Source organism: Cornus florida, unplaced genomic scaffold (genome assembly GCF_030987335.1).
Source record: "Cornus florida cultivar Cherokee Brave unplaced genomic scaffold, ASM3098733v1 CherokeeBrave_3.0.0_Hap2_Chr01, whole genome shotgun sequence".
Lineage (NCBI taxonomy): Eukaryota > Viridiplantae > Streptophyta > Magnoliopsida > Cornales > Cornaceae > Cornus > Cornus florida.
The window spans coordinates 2,098,144-2,115,811 of NW_026775571.1; the positions used below are offsets into that span (position 1 = coordinate 2,098,144).

Genomic DNA, 17,668 nt, shown 5'->3' on the forward strand with positions numbered 1-17,668 from the left:
CCACATGTGGAGCAGTGGGTGTGGCAGAGAAAGAAGAATCCCCATCATTGGAAGTCACTTGATGTGCATAGGAAGAAGGTGGTGGTTTCCCATGAAGATCCCAACAGTAATTGACAGTGTAATTAGTAAGACCGCAGTGAGTGCAAAGTTTTGATTCTCTGCCTCTGCCACGACCACGACCACGACCACGACCACGGCCACGATCACGAGTAAAATGACCACCATCGCCACGAGAAGACTGAGAACCACCCTGGTTCACAACTAAGGCAGAGTGTTCACTGCTAGGAGGAGCAGTGACACCGCTTGAAGCACCCCCGGAAACGCCACTAGATGAAGTAGCACGCTGGAGTCTGGATAGCATATCAGGAAGAGAGGGAAGTGCAGGGCTACCAAAAATCTGTGCACAAACAAGTTCATACTCTTGTGACAATCCTGTGAGAACCCGAACAACATTAAAATCCTCACGTTGTTGTTGCATGCTTCTCACATCAGAGGTGATGGGTTGATACAAGTTCATTTCTTCACTAAGTCCCATTGCCTGTGAGAGGTATTCTTCTAAACTGTGAGTCTCTTGCTGGAGGTCAAAAAATTGTCTACACACCTCATAAATTCTGGTTATATTACCAGTACCTAAATATAACTGTTGAAGTCGGGTCCATATCTCCTTGGCAGTGTCCAGATATAACAAGTTGGAGCTAATATGAGGTTCAATACAATTCAGCATTAAGGAGATGATCTGAGCATCCCTTTGTTCCCATGAACTGAAATTGGCATCACTGTCTTTGGGTTTATCCTTAACCAATTGAGTGCCAAAGCCTTTGGCTTTTAGGAAAATGGCTACTGACTTGGCCCATAAAATGTCATTTTTGCTATTAAGCTTGACTGAAGTCATGGGAGGATTGAAGGAGGTAGAAGATAACATGTCTGAACTGGCAGCCATGGAGAAGATAACAAAAAAAAACGAACCTGGGAAAAAATTGCAGAATCGGCGGTCGGGCCGGATCTGGGTAATTGGGCCGGATCAAAACCAGGTCTCTGCTATCCCGCTTTTAGCATATCTGCATAGCCAAACACGGTTGTTCTTCTTCACCCACTGACAGACGCCAGCAAGCATGCAACGGTGGAAGCAAAAATCAGCGACACCACACCGAATCAGAACCTCTGCAACTTCCGACCAAGAGAAAAGACGAAGCGATGAAGCCTCACCTTTGCAAATAACGGTGGTGGATGTCGGCGAGCTTGCTGACAACCGAAGCGGCAACAACACGAGCGGCCAACGGGGCTTTAGATCTGACGACGACGATGACGAATGATGCTCTCAACCTGCCGGTGAACAGAACTTCCGGCGAAGACACCAACAACACACTCGCGATTCCGATCGCGATTCCAATCTCATACAAGGACAACACAATTGTCGTTTCCCACACCCATGAATTCATATAGCTTTGGTACCATGTTCTAATTCATATGAGAGAGAGAGAGAGAGATTCTGTATGTCTCTTGTATATATTTCACACCCTAACCCTTAAGCCTACAGTGGCTTATATAAAGGAAAACAAACAACCCTAATTATACAAGGTTACCTAATTACACAATGATCCTAACAACTATGGGTAATTACATAATGACCCAACATAAATATATATATACATAAACATTCTAACAATTTATTTATTTATTTTTCATATAGGAAATTGTGTGGATGGTTTTTTTTGGACTCCACACTTTTAGTTGCTTTGGACTAAGCACATTCGATGAACTCTGTGTAATAAGCAATTTTCAGAGTTTGGAAATATCTCATATAAGATGCACTTCTGTTCATACCCTAGCTATAGTTCATCTATCTCTTTATTTCTCTGAAGAAGCACCTCAGACTCCTTTGGGTGGGATTGGCACTTCATCTAAATCTTCATTTTCCTTCATCTTTCTTTGCTTTGTTCTTTCCTCTTTTCCTCTTATATTCTCTGTTTGATGGTTCTAGAGACTTGCTTTTAGGCATAATATAATATTTTTTTATTCCCATTGCTTATTACAAGATGTCGACAATTTCTGCATGCACGTTGTATTATTTTATTTTTAATTTATCCATGTTTTACAAAAGTTTGCAGTTGGCATTTAATTATGCTGTTTTTATTTTCTACTTTTTTGGGTAATTAACATTGTTGGGATTTTATTTGAGGGTTTGCAGATTTGGCCATCTCTCTCTCTCTCTCTCTCTCTCTCTCTCTCTCTATATATATATATATATATATATATATATAATATGAATATTTATCAGACTGCTCAATGGCTGTTAATGCGTCATACATTTTTTGAAACAGAAATGCATCATACATTGTTTGAAATCTTGTATATGTAGCCACTTGTGTATTTCTTTTGTATCTGCATGAACTTAACATAAAGTATGAGTAACATTGCTTCTGCTTTAGGTCAATGGGGAGATATACAACCATAAACAACTAAGAGAAAAGCTGACGTCTCATCAGTTTCGAACTGGAAGTGATTGTGAAGTGATTGCCCATCTTGTAAGTACTTGATGTTTTACCAGGATAGAGATTCATTTGATTTCTAAACATATGATTGGAAGATAGGTTATTGGATTCGATAAAATATTGCCCATCTTGAAAGTACTTGATGGCTTACTCGGATAGAAGTTCATTTGTTTTATAAATACATGATTGGAGGATAGGATATTGGGTTCCATATTATTTTATCGATCAGGAGCACTAATGGATAACAGCAAAAGGCAGAAATTGTAGCAGATGGTTCTTTCACTTGAATCACTTCTCTGTATTCTTTTTCAATTATTTAATTTTTTTTTCAGTCTTTTTCCTTTCCTAAATGGGTAACTTATATTTGCCAGTATGAAGAATATGGGGAGGATTTTGTGGACATGTTGGATGGAATGTTCTCCTTTATCCTTCTTGACACCCGTGACAAAAGTTTTATTGCTGCTCGAGATGCTATTGGTATTACCCCTCTCTATATGGGATGGGGTCTTGATGGTATGTAAGTTTGATCTTCAAATGTGTTTTGAAGTTTAGCACCCTGTGTTATTCTTTAAAGAAATAAAAATTGATGCACTACTTGGTGATCTCTACTATACTCTGGAGCAATCATTCCTTTGAGATGCAACTTCTGTTAGGCAGGACTAAGATTGTAAAATTTATGTCTGTTCAAATACCATATGATTACCATGTTGTCTCTATCATAAATCATAGTTCCTTTCTGTTATCCAACTCAATAGGGTTATTCACATTTTGGACTTATTCATGTATTCTGCAGATTAAGTCATCAGTAAGGAGTGTCACTTATACTTGTCAAAATAAAGTTAGGAGTTTCACTTGTCTTTCTGCTACGGCAAAGCTTAGGCCATTACAAACTATTATTGTGTCCTTGGAGTTGTCTATCTGCTATTGTATGTTGCTGAACCAATTTTATGTAATAGCGATCTTGCATGTCGTCAAATTGAGCTTGAGTTTCTTCTGACAGTAACGTATTTTAGTGTCTTATAAATCTAGCGTGGGGCATTTTCGGAGCATTACTTGGGTTTGATTTTGGGACTCTACCATGACATTTATTCAAGTTCTTCAATGATTTTTATTTTTTTTGATAAGTAAAGATGTATTAGAAAGAGTTCAAAAAGGGAACGCATGATATGCATCCCAATAATACATAGAGGCCAAAGCCAGAAAAAGAAAAAAGAGGGATCCTAAGGTACCGAAGGAGCCCAAAAAATCAACAATCTCCTTTATAGATATACAATTGATCCCCATCCCCCAACAAAAAAGAAAACTAATAGTGCGAAATTGTAAAATTCCTATGGGAGATTCCTCCCCATCAAAAGATCTACTATTTCGCTCCTTCCAAATGCCCCACCAAATGCAGAGGGGTGCCACCCTCCAAAAATGACGAGCGTGGGAATCCACACCACACCGTCTCCAAGAGTCAATCAAACCTCTCGATGACTGGGCATGACCCATTGCATGCCAAACAAGCCAAAAATCAGGATCCAACAATCATGAGGCAGGGCAATGCAAAAGAAGATGATTCATCGACTCTCCATCCCTTTTACACATGCAACACCAATTGACCATAACCTGTCTTCTCCTTCTAAGGTTATCAAGCGTCAGAATCTTGCCCCAAGCTACTGTCCAAACAAAAAAGACCACCCTGAGGGGAGCCTTTGAGTGCTAAACCGTCTTCCTAGGAAGATCAGCCTTGCGAAGCAGTAGAAAATGGATTGGACATCAAATCTCCCCTAAGGAGAGGGCACCCAAATAAGGGAATCAGGGCCTCCAACATCCAACGCCTGTCTATACAACATATTAAGAAAATCAGAAATGTCATCCAATTCCGAATCATAAAACTGTCGCCGAAAACGCACATCCCAAGTAATCCTCCCGTTATCAAACTGATAATAGTCGGCCACCCAAGCATGTCTGTTAACGGCAATCCTGAAGAGCTTGGGAAACGAACAAGCCATCGAACGCTCACCACATCATAAGTCCTCCTAAAACCAAGTGTCCTTGCAGTCTCAAACTTTGAATCTGATATATTTGGAAAATTTATCCCAATCCTTCCGAATAAAGTTCCAAACACCAGCGCCACCAGTAGATCTATCCACTGGGGAACACCACCCACCTCTCTCCTCCCCAAAGCGGTATGAGATGACCCTCCTCCATAACCGATAGCGCTGTCCACCAAATCTCCATAGCCACTTCCTTAGGAGAGCCCTATTAAAAGGGATCACCCTCCTGATACCTAAGCCACCCAATTGAAGAGGACTGCACACCTCCTTCCACCGAACAAGACGGTACTTGAACTCATTCCCCAATTTGACCCAAAGGAATTTCCGCTGAAGCCTTTCGGTCCTTCCACGGAGGGCGGAATCTGAATTATAATATATAATGAAAGTTGTTGTTGGCACGTGAAGCATGAATACTTAGATAAGGGGCTGTATCCGTATCGTATCTGTATCCAATACGGATACTCCTTGGCTACTCGCAGAATTGTGTCCGATACTTTGTAAATCTATCCACAATTTGAAAATATATGTATATATATATATTTGTTACCTCGAACACGAATTGATACGTCGGCCACGTACCGGTACTTCTTAGAAACTCCAAATCACATATTTGACAGCTCTAAAAAATTACAACATTACTTTTCTAAGTACAATATTGTCGTATAAATGTTAATAAAAGCGTAACAAGGGTTCCAAATATTTAAAGCTTTTTCAGAAATGAAGAATTGAGATATAGTGAGTCTGCATCATGTCTAACAATTATTATTGCAATATAACTCTCAGTGTCTTTGTCATGATACGACAAACAATTATTATTAGGGATTATTATATATAAATGGTGTTAGTGACCCATATTTATCATTTGATGGAGTTAAAGTCTCATAGTTTTGAAAAAATGAAGTTGACCAAAATGCTGACGTGGATATGGAAAAACACTGTTCATTTGCCAAAACGTACCACTTTTAGGCACATAGGTACCACTTTTTGTGCACGCAGGTACCACTTTTTGTCATCAGGTACCACTTTTGTTTTTGGCATAGAGGTACCACTTTTTGTCATCAGGTACCACTTTTGTTTTTGGCATAGAGGTAGCACTTTTTGTGCACATAGTTACCACTTTTTGCGTACGCATGTGCCACTTTTTTTGTGCAGCACAAAAAGTGTAGACATATATAGATAATTAGCTGTATTGTTGACTATATAACTGTTAACATATATAGATAATTAACTATATATAACTGTTAACATATATAGATAATTAGCTGTACATGTGCTAATTAGCATAGTTATAGGAGCTGATTTTTAGTCTTTAATTTCTTTCCTTCTTTGTAATTATTTGTGTACTATTTAAAACCTCTACAAGGAGAAGAATAAACATGGAGAATTATTCTTATTCCTTTATCTCTAGAAATATCTTCATGGTATCAGAGCCATCTAGAAAGGAATTTTAAAATCCTATTTTTCTTTTAGGGTTTTTTGTAAATACATCTTATTATCGAAAGACCAGTTATTTTATTTTATTTTATTTATTTTTTTATTTTTTTATATCACCCTAGAACCTACCGACAACCTTGTCCACCACCACAGACCAGGTATCCTTATATAACTTCATGGCAGACAAGATTGAAACCTCTGTGACTTCTGAGATTGATTCTCAGACTCTAATGATTCCTCCAACCGCATCTAACCCGCATCAAGATCTGATGAATGTCCAGTTGATGCCTCATAAACTTGATGGCACTAATTATCTGGCTTGGTCACACATTGTGAAGCTGTATATTACTGGCAAAGGCCGCTTGGGGTATTTGACTGGGGAAAAACCTCGACCTGCGATCAATGACCCAACTTTCACGACTTGGGTTGCAGAAGATGCAATGCTCTGCTCTTGGCTCCTCCAAACTATGACCTCTAATCTTAGTCTTGGGTATATGCGGCTCAAGTCCGCTAAAGATATTTGGGATGCAGTATCTCAGACTTATTCTATGGGAGGAAATGAGGCACAAATTTATGAGTTGAAGCGTAGTATTCAGACTACTTACCACTCAGCAGGGAAGGACATTGGAGGCATATTACAATGCCTTCCAATCTTTGTGGTAAGAACTCGACTATTATCAACCTTGTGAAATGGAATGTGCTGTTGATACCGCTCTGTTGAATAAGCGGATTGAAAAAGAACGCATTTTTGAGTTTCTTGCTGGTCTTAACCTAGATCTGGACCAAATAAGGACTCAGGTTCTTGGAAAAGATCCGTTTCCTTCTTTGCGTGAGGCCTATGCTTATGTGCGTACCCGATCTGCTATGCTCATGCCACCTTCTCCAGAAGGATCTGCTTTGGTTTCTACCACAAGTCAATCACCTCGGGTATCATTAGCACATCAACCCGATCCTCCACCAACTGCAGCATCTAGTAATGTCGCTAAAACTACTAAATCTGATGACAAAGATTGTTTGGTTTGTGATTATTGTAACCAGACTAGACATGTGAAAGAACAATGCTTTAAACTCAATGGTTATCCGCCTTGGTGGCCGGGAAAAAAGGGTGACAAAGGTGAAGGCAGTAAGGGCGGAAAAGGGAGTCGTTTTAGCTCCAAGGCTCATTGTACCTCTTCCAGTAATCAGAACGGTGACCAATCTGCTGCTAAGTTCTCTTATGGTCAGATGGAACAAATGATTCAGGAGTGTGCTCATTTGCTCTCTACTAAAGGGTCCAGTTCTTTAGCCACGTCCTCAGGTAACCTTGGTAATTGTTTTAGTGTATCCGGTAAGTCTTTCTCAGAATCTTGGGTTATAGATACAGGGGAAACTGATCACATGACCTCTACATCTCATTTTTTTCTCATGTTATTCCTCACATACTAAAATTTGTGTCACAACTGCTGATGGTTCACCAGCCCTTGTGAGTGGTGAAGGTTCAGTCACTTTTTCTGATTCTTTGTCCCTTTTCAATGTTCTTCATGTCCCTAGATTGTCCAATAATCTGTTGTCTATCAGTCAACTTACTAAAACCTTAAACTGTTCTGTCACGTTTTTTTGACACTCATTGTATATTTCAGGATCTCCGAACGGGGGCGAGGATTGGTCATGGTAGTGAATGAGGTGGCCTCTATCTCTTGGATGTACCAGCTGCTTCAACCTCAGTTCATGCTGTGCAGTCCACTACTGGTTCATCTCGTGACATTTGGTTATGGCACAAGCGTTTACGACATCCGTCATTTTATTATTTAAAAAAATTGTTTCCTTCTTTTTTTCTGCTGTTGATATTTCTCAATTTTAATGTGAAACTTGTGAACTTGCTAAACATCATCGGGTACCTTTTCCATTAAGTATTAATAAAAGTGCATTTCTTTTTGCTCTTGTTCATAGTGATGTTTGGGGCCTTCTCATGTGACTAATCTATCAGGTGCTAAATGGTTTGTCACATTCATTGATGACTACTCCCTAGTTACTTGGGTTTATCTAATGAAGGAAAAAAGTTAAGTTTTCTCTATTTTTAAGTCCTTTCATCAAATGATCCATACACAGTACAATTCAAAGATAAAAGTTTTCCGCTCTGATAATGGGGGTGAGTACATTTATTTGGGTCTCCAATCCTATTTTTCTGACCATGGCATTATTCATCAAACTTCTTGCACTGATACCCCTTAACAAAATGAAGTAGCCGAACGGAAAAATCGTCATCTTCTCGAAGTATCCCGTTCTCTGTTTCTATCCATAACAGTACCAAAGTCATAGGGGGAGGCTGTCCTCACAGTAGCCTATTTGATCAATCGGTTGCCTTCTAGAGTTCTTTAATACCAAACTCCACTTTAGGTCTTCACTACTTCTTGCTCTCCATCTACTGTTAATCATCTTCCTCCTCGAGTCTTTGGTTGTATAAGCTTTGTCCATGTACACCACAGTGGTAAGCTTGACCCTCGTTCCCTAAAATGCATTTTTCTCGGTTATTCTGCTACTCAGAAGGGTTACAAGTGTTATCACCCTTCGTAAAAAAAATTCTGTGTCACTATGGATGTTACTTTTCACGAGGAGCAAGCCTATTTTTCTAGTCTTGCTTCTACGACTTCTCTTCAGTGGGGAGACCTTGAGTAGTAAATAAAAGTCTTATATTGTGCCTATGTTTGAATTAGAATCGAAAACTCTGAGTAATGAACTCTTGAACCAACCAGGTACACAAAATTCTGTTTTAGAAGTTTTATTGTCCATTTCTCCTACCTTATCACCCATCCCTGAGTCTAATACACCTTCCATGAAACCTCAAGCACCCATTCCTGAGTCTAATGAGCCTTCCATGAAACCTCAGGATCTTAATATTCCTATAGCTCTTAGAAAATGAATTCGCTCCTATACCAAGCATCCCATTGCAAAATACCTTTCGTATGATAAACTCTCTCATAATCATAGGGGTTTCACATCAAAAATCTCTCACTTGTTTGTTCCAAGAAATATTCAGGAAGCACTTGATGATCTAAATTGGAAATTAGCAGTGATGGAAGAAATGAATGCTCTTAGAAAAAGTGGAACGTGGGAAATTGTGGATTTACCCAGAGAGAAGAAGACAGTTGGATGTGAATGGGTATTTATAGTTAAATGTAAAGCTGATGGAAGCTTGGAGAGGTATAAAGTGAGGCTTGTAGCGAAGGGTTTTACACAAACATATGGAATTGACTACTGAGAAACTTTTGCTCCGGTGGCCAAAATAAATTCCATCCGTGTTCTATTGACTTTTGCAGTTAATTCTAACTGTCCATTATACTGGTTGGATGTTAAGAACGCCTTCTTAAATGTTGATTTAGAGGAAGAGGTGTTTATGAGCTTGCCACCAGGATTTGAGGAGAAGTTCGGTCAAGATAAGGTTTGCAGACTGAAAAAATTTTTATATGGCCTCAAGCAGTCTCCAAGAGCGTGGTTTGAACGCTTTGGAAGAGCCGTTAAGGGATATGGTTACTGTCAGAGTCAAGCAGACCATACTATGTTTTTCAAACACATTTAAAATGGGAAGATGGCTGTTTTGATCGTTTATGTAGACGACATAATATTGACAGGGGATGATATTGAAGAACTAGCACGCTTGAAGAAAAAACTTGCGGAGGATTTTGAAATTAAAGATCTAGGAGTACTGAAGTATTTTCTTGGGATGGAGTTCGCCAGATCAAGAGAAGGCATATTTGTAAATCAACAGAAGAACATACTTGATTTACTTGGAGAAATAGGGCTCCTTGGTTGCAAAGCTACTGAAACTCTAATTGAAGCGAACTTAAAACTTGATACTGCCAAACCCGAGAATGTTATAGACAGAGAGAAGTATCAACACTTGGTAGGCAGATTAATCTACTTGTCTCATACATGCCCAGATATTGCATTTGCAGTCAGCATGGTGAGCCAATTCATGCACTCTCCTGGACAGGAACATTTTGATGCCGTTTACAGGATTATGAGATATCTAAAGGGAACTCCAGGAAGAGTTTTGTTATTTAAGAAGCGTGGTCATTTACAGGTTGAAGTCTATACAGACACAGATTGGGTAGGAAGTGTGATTGACAGACGATCAACCTCAGGTTATTGCACGTTCGTTGGAGGAAATCTAGTTACGTAGCGGAGCAAGGAACAAAATGTTGTTGCTAGAAGCAGTGCAGAGGCTGAGTTCAGGTCACTTGCTCACGGAATCTGTGAAGTGTTATGGTTAAAGAGAGTTCTAGAAGATTTGACGACTTCACCTCCTCTTCCTATGAGGGTCTACTGTGACAATAAGGCAGCTATCTCGATTGCTCACAATCCAATTCTTCACGACAAAACCAAGCACATTGAGGTAGACAAACACTTTATCAAAGAGAAACTCAAAAGCGGCATGATTTGTATACCCTATGTTCCTACTACTGGTCAAGTTGCAGATATACTCACGAAGGGGCTACACAAGAAGCGGTTTGACACTTTGATGGACGAGCTAGCTATGGAAGATATCTACAAGCTAGCTTGAGGGGGAGTGTTGGAAAGGAGAATATTTGGTGGTTATTGCACCGGATTTTAGGAGTAGAATAGGTGTGTAAATATAGACAGAAAGAGATTTTGTCAACTGCTAGAAATTAGGGAAATTAGCTGGTGTACAGTTGTTAGTTTCCTAATTTATCTCCCTGTAATTCTATTTAAGAAATACCTTGTAAACAATTTAAACACACGACAATATACTTTTTTCTCTCCATATTTGTTTATAGCTTTAAAGAACAGGAAATTAATACCACTTCAAAGTTGAGGGAAACTGGTGAACCTAACCAAAGCTTGCCAAACGTGATTGTGTCTTCGACAGGGGGAGAAATACTACCTATAGTTCCAAGGGAACCCAACTTAGAGCTTCTGGTTTATTCCAGGAAAAGAAGTCAACAAAAGGGTAACCAATTGTCCTCCTAGAGCTCTGTTCCTGAAATTCATAGTGGGATTCAAAAAAGGTGACACGACAGTTAGAGCCTCTAGACAGTTTACTAACAGACAAGAGGTTACAAGCAAGTTTAGGGCATGAAGAACAGATTTTAGAGGTAGACTTTTTGACAAATTGACCAAACCTTTGCCTGCAATGGGTGAAAAAGAGTCATCTGCTATTCGGAAATTTTCTAAACCAGAACAAGGAACATAAGTATGAAACGGATGGGTAAAACTGGTCATATGATCAGAAGCTCCTGAATCAATGTTCCATGGAGCAGAATTTCAATGTAAACGACAAGACAGGGCGTTTGATTCGCTACCTAATTGCGCAAGAGAGGCATTAGGTGTAGCAGATGATCCGGAGTTGGATTTCAGCAGTTTTAGAAGGTGATCCATTTGCTCCTTGCTGAAGGGAACTGCTTCAGCTTCATGGGCAGAGGGAGATCGAGTGATTCTGCTGTTTTGTTTGCTCTTCTAGTTTGCTGGTTTACTGTGGAGCTTCCAGCAAATTTCGCGAGTGTGACGAGGCTTGTTGCAATAGTTACACCAAACACGGGGCTTGTCTTCAGTTTTCCACGGAATGGCTCGACTCATGTTTGCCTCGGAGGCAATCGGCGTTGAGTTTTCAATTGAGCCGCTGAAGGACTTTCTTCCGAGCATAACAAGGCGGCGACTTTCCTCCCGTCGAACTTCAGAAAATACTTCTCCAATTGAGGGAAGAGGCTGCCTGCCAATGATTCTTCCTCTCACCTCATCAAACTCAACATTGAGTCCTATGAGAAATTTGAAAATACGATTATCTTCAACAGTCTTCCGATAATGGTTGTAATATTCAGAAGACTTCCACTCGTAATCGTTGAATAGGTCTAGGTCCTGCCACAGACGCTTCAAAGAATTGAAGTACTTCATGACACTGTCTTCACCTTAACGAATTTTACCAAGTTTCAGTGTTAATTCATAGACTTGGGACTGATTTCCCAAATCAAAATTCATTTGGTTGATATTGTCCTAAAGCTCCTTAGCAGTGTGATAACACATATAGTTGGAGCTTATATCTTCATTCATGAATTCACCAGCCACGTCATCATCATTAAATTCTCGGCATCCCAAGTAGGATAAGTTGGATCTACAAGCGCAGGTTCCTTCTTATCTCCAGTCAAATATCTGATTTTTCCTCTGCCTCGGATATACATCCGTACAGATTGCGACCAGCGCATAAAGTTTTCTCCATTGAGTCAGATGGTTGTGATTTGGACAGAGTATGAGTTTTCTCCATTAAGTTGGATGGAGTTTGAATCGGAATTAAGGTTTGCTTGAGATTTAGAGGGTTTTGGTTGCTGGACATTGTCGCTGGAGGATTCAGAAACAACATAAGACATGGTGTTAAAGGTATTTTAATATAATACGGCTAGGGTTTTTTTTTCTTTTCTTTTCAAGGGGATCGACACTCTGATACCATATAAACAGATATGAAGAGAAAAAAGTATAGTGCCGTGTGTTTAAATTGTTTACAAGGTATTTCTTAAATAGAATTACAGGGAGATAAATTAGGAAACTAACAACTGTACACCAGCTAATTTCCCTAATTTCTAGCAGTTGACAAAATCTCTTTCTGTTTATATTTACACGCCTATTCTACTCCTAAAATTCGGTGCAATAACCATCAAATATTCTCCTTTCCAACAAGAGTGGAAATGAAACAAATGAAAAAAATAGAAAAAATGAAAAAAATGGAAAAAATGAAAAAGCAGAAGGCGGTTCTTTGACTCTCCCTCCAAAAGGTCATCATGTGTCTCCATTTGAGTTGGTATATCTAAGAAGAGAAAAGGTACCTCTCGAGCAAAATGATCACTTTACCCTGACAACTGGTAATCCTGAGGTAGAGTCTGTTGAATCTCCATTCTCTTTTGTCGATAATAGTTCTGTAGATCCTAATGCTTCAGATGATTCTAATGTTGTGAATGACTTAGAATTGCCTATTGCCTTGAGAAAATCACATCGTACTTGTCAATCAAAATATAAATATCATATTTAAAGTTTTATGTCTTCTCATTGTCTCTCACCATCCTTGGCTATTGCCCGTCAGTTGTCTTTTGTGTCTATTCCTAAAAAATTACAGGATGCACTTGACAATCCAAGGTGGATAGAGGCGATGGTTGAAGAATTGAGAGCTCTCTGAAAAAACTCTACGTGGGAGTTAATAGAGTTGTCGAAAGGGAAGAAAACTGTTGGCTGCAAATGGGTGTTTACCATAAAGCATAAGGCGGATGGGTCAATTGACCGATACAAGGCAAGATTGGTGGCAAAGGGCTATACGCAGATATATGGCATTGACTATCAGGAAACGTTTGCTCCAATTGCGAAAAAGAATACTATTCGGGTTCTGTTATCTTTAGCAGCTAGCATAAAGTGGACTCTCCAACAGTTTGATGTTAAGAATGCTTTCCTCCATGGCATTCTAGAGGAGGAAGTGTACTTGGACCTTCCTCCTGGTAGTGATGAAAGTGCCAATAAGGGGAAAGTATGCAGACTAAGAAAATCATTATATGGCCTGAAATAGTCTCCTAGAGCATGGTTTGGTAGATTTGCACAAGCTATGCAGAAGTATGGATATCATCCTAGTCAAGAAGATCATACGTTATTCCTTCGGCACTCTCGGGGAGGTAGAATTACAGTTGTTATTGTCTATGTGGATGATATCATCATCACCGGGGATGATACCGAGGAGATTAAGAGACTAAAGGTACATTTGGCCAAGGAATTTGAAATTAAAGACTTGGGTGTCCTGTAGTATTTTCTAGGTATTGAAGTGGCTCGTTCACAGAGAAAGTATTTACTTGATCTTTTAACTGAGATAGGGATATTAGCTTGCAAGCCTGTGGATACTCCTATCGAATAGAATTGTAGATTGGGTGAACAGACTGATTATGCACCAATTGACAGAGAGAGATATCAGAGGTTGGTTGGAAAACTAATATATTTGTCTCATACACAACTTGATATAGCCTATGCAGTGAGTGTTGTCAGTCAGTTCATGCATGAGCCACATGAAGTTTAGATGCAAGCAGTAGAGAGGATACTTAAATACTTGAAATCAACACCTGGTAAGGGTCTTTTGATTTCAAAACATGATCACTCTGTAGTAAAGGCCTGTACAGATGCTGATTGGGCTGGTTCTATTTCGGATCGAAGATCAACTACGGGATGTTGCACATTTGTGGGTGGCAATCTAGTTACTTGGCGGAGTAATAAGCAATCGGTTGTGGCCAGGTCTAGTGCCGAGGCTGAATTCAGAGCTATGGCCCGCGGTGTGTGTGAATTATTATGGTTGAAGATCCTATTGGGAGAATTGAGGATTACTTGTCAAAGTCCCATGAAGCTATATTGTGATAATAAGGCAGCCATCAACATTGCTTGTAATCCTGTGCAACATGATCGGACTAAACATGTTGAGATTGACAGGCACTTTATCAAAGAAAAGTTAACAGAAGGTGTGATTTGCACTCCCTATGTGAGGACCGAGGATCAACTTGCTGATATTTTGACTAAGGGAGTCTCTAGCAAAGTGTTCAATTATGAATCCGGGACATCTATTCTCCAGCTTGAGGGGGAGTGTTGACATATATAGATAATTAGCTGTATTGTTGACTATATAATTGTTAACATATATAGATAATTAGCTGTACATGTGCTGATTAGGTGCTGATTAGCATTGTTATAGGAGCTGATTTTTAGTCTTTAATTTCTTTCCTTCTTTGTAATTATTTCTTTCCTTTGTAATTATTTGTGTACTATTTAAATCCTCCACAAGGAGAAGAATAAACACGGAGAATTATTCCTATTCCTTTATCTCTAGAAATATCTTCAAAAAGTGTTACTTGCTTGGAGTGGTACCTATTGGCAAATGAACAGTGTTTTTCTAAATGGTAAATATGGGTCATTAATACCATTTATATGTAATAGTCCCTTATTATTATGTAATATATAGATACATATTAATTTTGATACTTTTTTTTTTTTTTTTTTCCTTAATTCAATATATAGATTGTTATATACTTGTCGTATCTATATTTTGCTTTTTAAAATTTGTGGTATTATCGTATTTGTATCATGTCATACCCATATTTTCTATCCGTGTCCATTACTTTAAAGCTATTAGCTGAGCGGGGTGTATGCTACCATCCTTTTAGGGGAGGTGTAAGGCTTATGTACCTGTTAGAAAAGATGTGCATGTGCATTGCTTATAAGAAAAAGGAAGTTGGTGGTGATGGCACTGCTGAGAACTTTGTTACATGGATTTAGGTAAGTGTCTAGGGTGTGGGTATGTGTGTGTTGAATTTATGAAATTGGACACTGGAACACAACTAAGTATTCATATTGTTTCATATTATATTCCTAGTGTAAAATAATTTATTTTATGTAAGATAGAGTTTTTAATTAGGCATTTCACTCATTTTGAAATGATAATGTAACAAAAGAAATGCGATAAGAGTGTTTTTATTACAATTACACAGAATTTTAATTATTGGATAAACTTGTTGGGTGCATGTCCAACCAAATGCGTCCGACACATATCACATGCCCATGTCTGAGTGTCGTGTGTATGACATGGGTAAATGCATTTTCTTACAGTCCTTGTAACATAGATTGAGCAATCACTCCTCCCCCCAAAACACACACACAAAAAGAATAAAAGTGAAATAAAATTAAAAAGAAACGAGAAAAAAAGATTCTCATATTTGTGTACTTTGTTGACATCTTCTATTTAATAAATTAGACTAGCTCTGGCACCTATTTTAAGTCCGAATTTGAATTACTTACACTTTGGTTTTCCTTGTCCTGCTGATGCTACCTTTTTAATAGTGGTTCTTGGAGTAGTCGAGTAGTCTATCTGCTATTGTGTATTGCTGAAGCAATGTTATGTAATAGTGATCTTGCATGTCGCCAAGTTGAGCTTGATTATTTCATCTGACATTAACGTATTTCGAGTCTTATAGATCTAGCGTGGGGCATTTTTGAAGCATTACTTAGGTTTGCATGACTTGCTAATTTTGGGATTCTACCATGACATTTATTCATGTTCTTCAATGATAATTTTCTTCTAAATTATAATAATGAAAGTTGTTGTTGGTGGCATGTGAAGCATGAATACTTCAATAAGGGGCTGCATCCATATCGTATCTGTATCCAATACAGATACACCTTGGATACTCACTGACTTGTGTCGGATACTTCGTAAATCTATCCATAATTTGAAAATATTTTTTTTATTTTTCTTATCTCAAACAAGAATCTGATACTTCGGCCACATACCGGTACTTCTTAAAAACTCAAGTCACATGTTTGACAGCTCTAAAAAATTACAACACTAATTTTCTAAGTATAATATTATCGTATAACTGTTAATAAAAGAATAACAAGGGTTCCAAATATTTAAAGCTTTTCCAGAAACGAAGAATTGAGATATAGTGAGAATGTATCATGTCTAATTTAGTCCACAGTTTGACTTGCAATATAACTCTCAGCGTGCTTGTCATGATACGACAAACAATTATTATCATGTAATATATGGATACATAATAATTTTGATACTTTTTTTTTTTCTTTACTTAATTCAATATATAAATTTTTATATCCTTGTTGTATTTGTATTTTGCATTTTTAAGTTTGTGGTATAATAGTATTTGTGTTGTGTCGTGTCCGTATTTTCTAATGGTGTCCATAACTTAAAAGCTATTGGCTGCGCAGGGTGTGTACTACCACCCTTTTAGGGGAGGTGCTTATGTCCTTTTAGGGAAGATGTGCTTGTGCATTGCTTATAAGAAAAAGGAAGTTGGTGGTGATGGCATTGCCGAGAACCTTGTTACTTGGAAAAATATGTTTTGAAGGTTTGTTAAATGTTAAAAGAGGATGGGGAAACCAGATTCATGGGCCAAGATAGTTACTTGTCAAGATTCCAAGTTAAAACTTGTTTATGAAATTAAGTATCTCAAGGTTTATTAATTAAGCATCTCAAGGTTTATTGCTGTAGTATTTAGTTTCTAATAGAGAAGTATAAAAAGAAGAAAAATGGGAGAATTGTGTAAAGGCTTGAATGATATGTAAATGCACTCATTCACAACTCTCATATTTGTATACTAAAAAGAGTACATGTTAATATTACAATAAAGGAAACTGAATAAAACTATTGCATATTCCATGCCTATATATATGCGTAAATAAAGTCAAATCTATGATTTATGGCTATCATATCTCAGATAATATGGTAAGTCACATCCGATGGTTTGTGCCTATAATGTCATGGCTAACACTCCCCCTCAAGTTGGTGAGTGGATGTCTAAGACGCCCACCTTGGACAATGTATCCTTAAACCTTGTCTTGCTAACATGTGCAAATCTGATTAGCGATGCTTTTCTGTCAAATGAAGTGCCGATCAACAATAAAAGTGTGTCCTCAGCTCATAAACATTCAACAATGTCTCCTCAGACCGTAAACAACCAACCATGTCTCCTCAGACCGTAAACAACCAACAATGTCTCCTAAGACCATTTCCCTTCATACATGTGTTTAAATAATGTAGATGAAAGAATCAACAATGCTTCCTCACACCATTAAAAGAAACAACTATGTCTCCTCAGATCATTTTTGAATAGATGGTGCCAAATTCGCAACGCCCTCATTGAGGTCGGAACACCCTGCCTACCCGACACCTCCCGGATGTGC

At 38.4% G+C, this 17,668-nt stretch overlaps 1 protein-coding gene across 1 annotated transcript in view; it reads left to right on the top strand.

The window, feature by feature from the left end:
* Nucleotides 1-17,668, top strand: part of LOC132279640 (asparagine synthetase [glutamine-hydrolyzing] 2-like) — an 84,462-nt gene that overhangs the window by 6,163 nt on the left and 60,631 nt on the right. Inside the window, exons 3-4 of the mRNA XM_059781698.1 lie at nucleotides 2,430-2,525; nucleotides 2,864-3,005. Coding sequence (XP_059637681.1) covers nucleotides 2,430-2,525; nucleotides 2,864-3,005 — 238 coding nt within the window. The remainder of the gene's footprint in view (nucleotides 1-2,429; nucleotides 2,526-2,863; nucleotides 3,006-17,668) is intronic.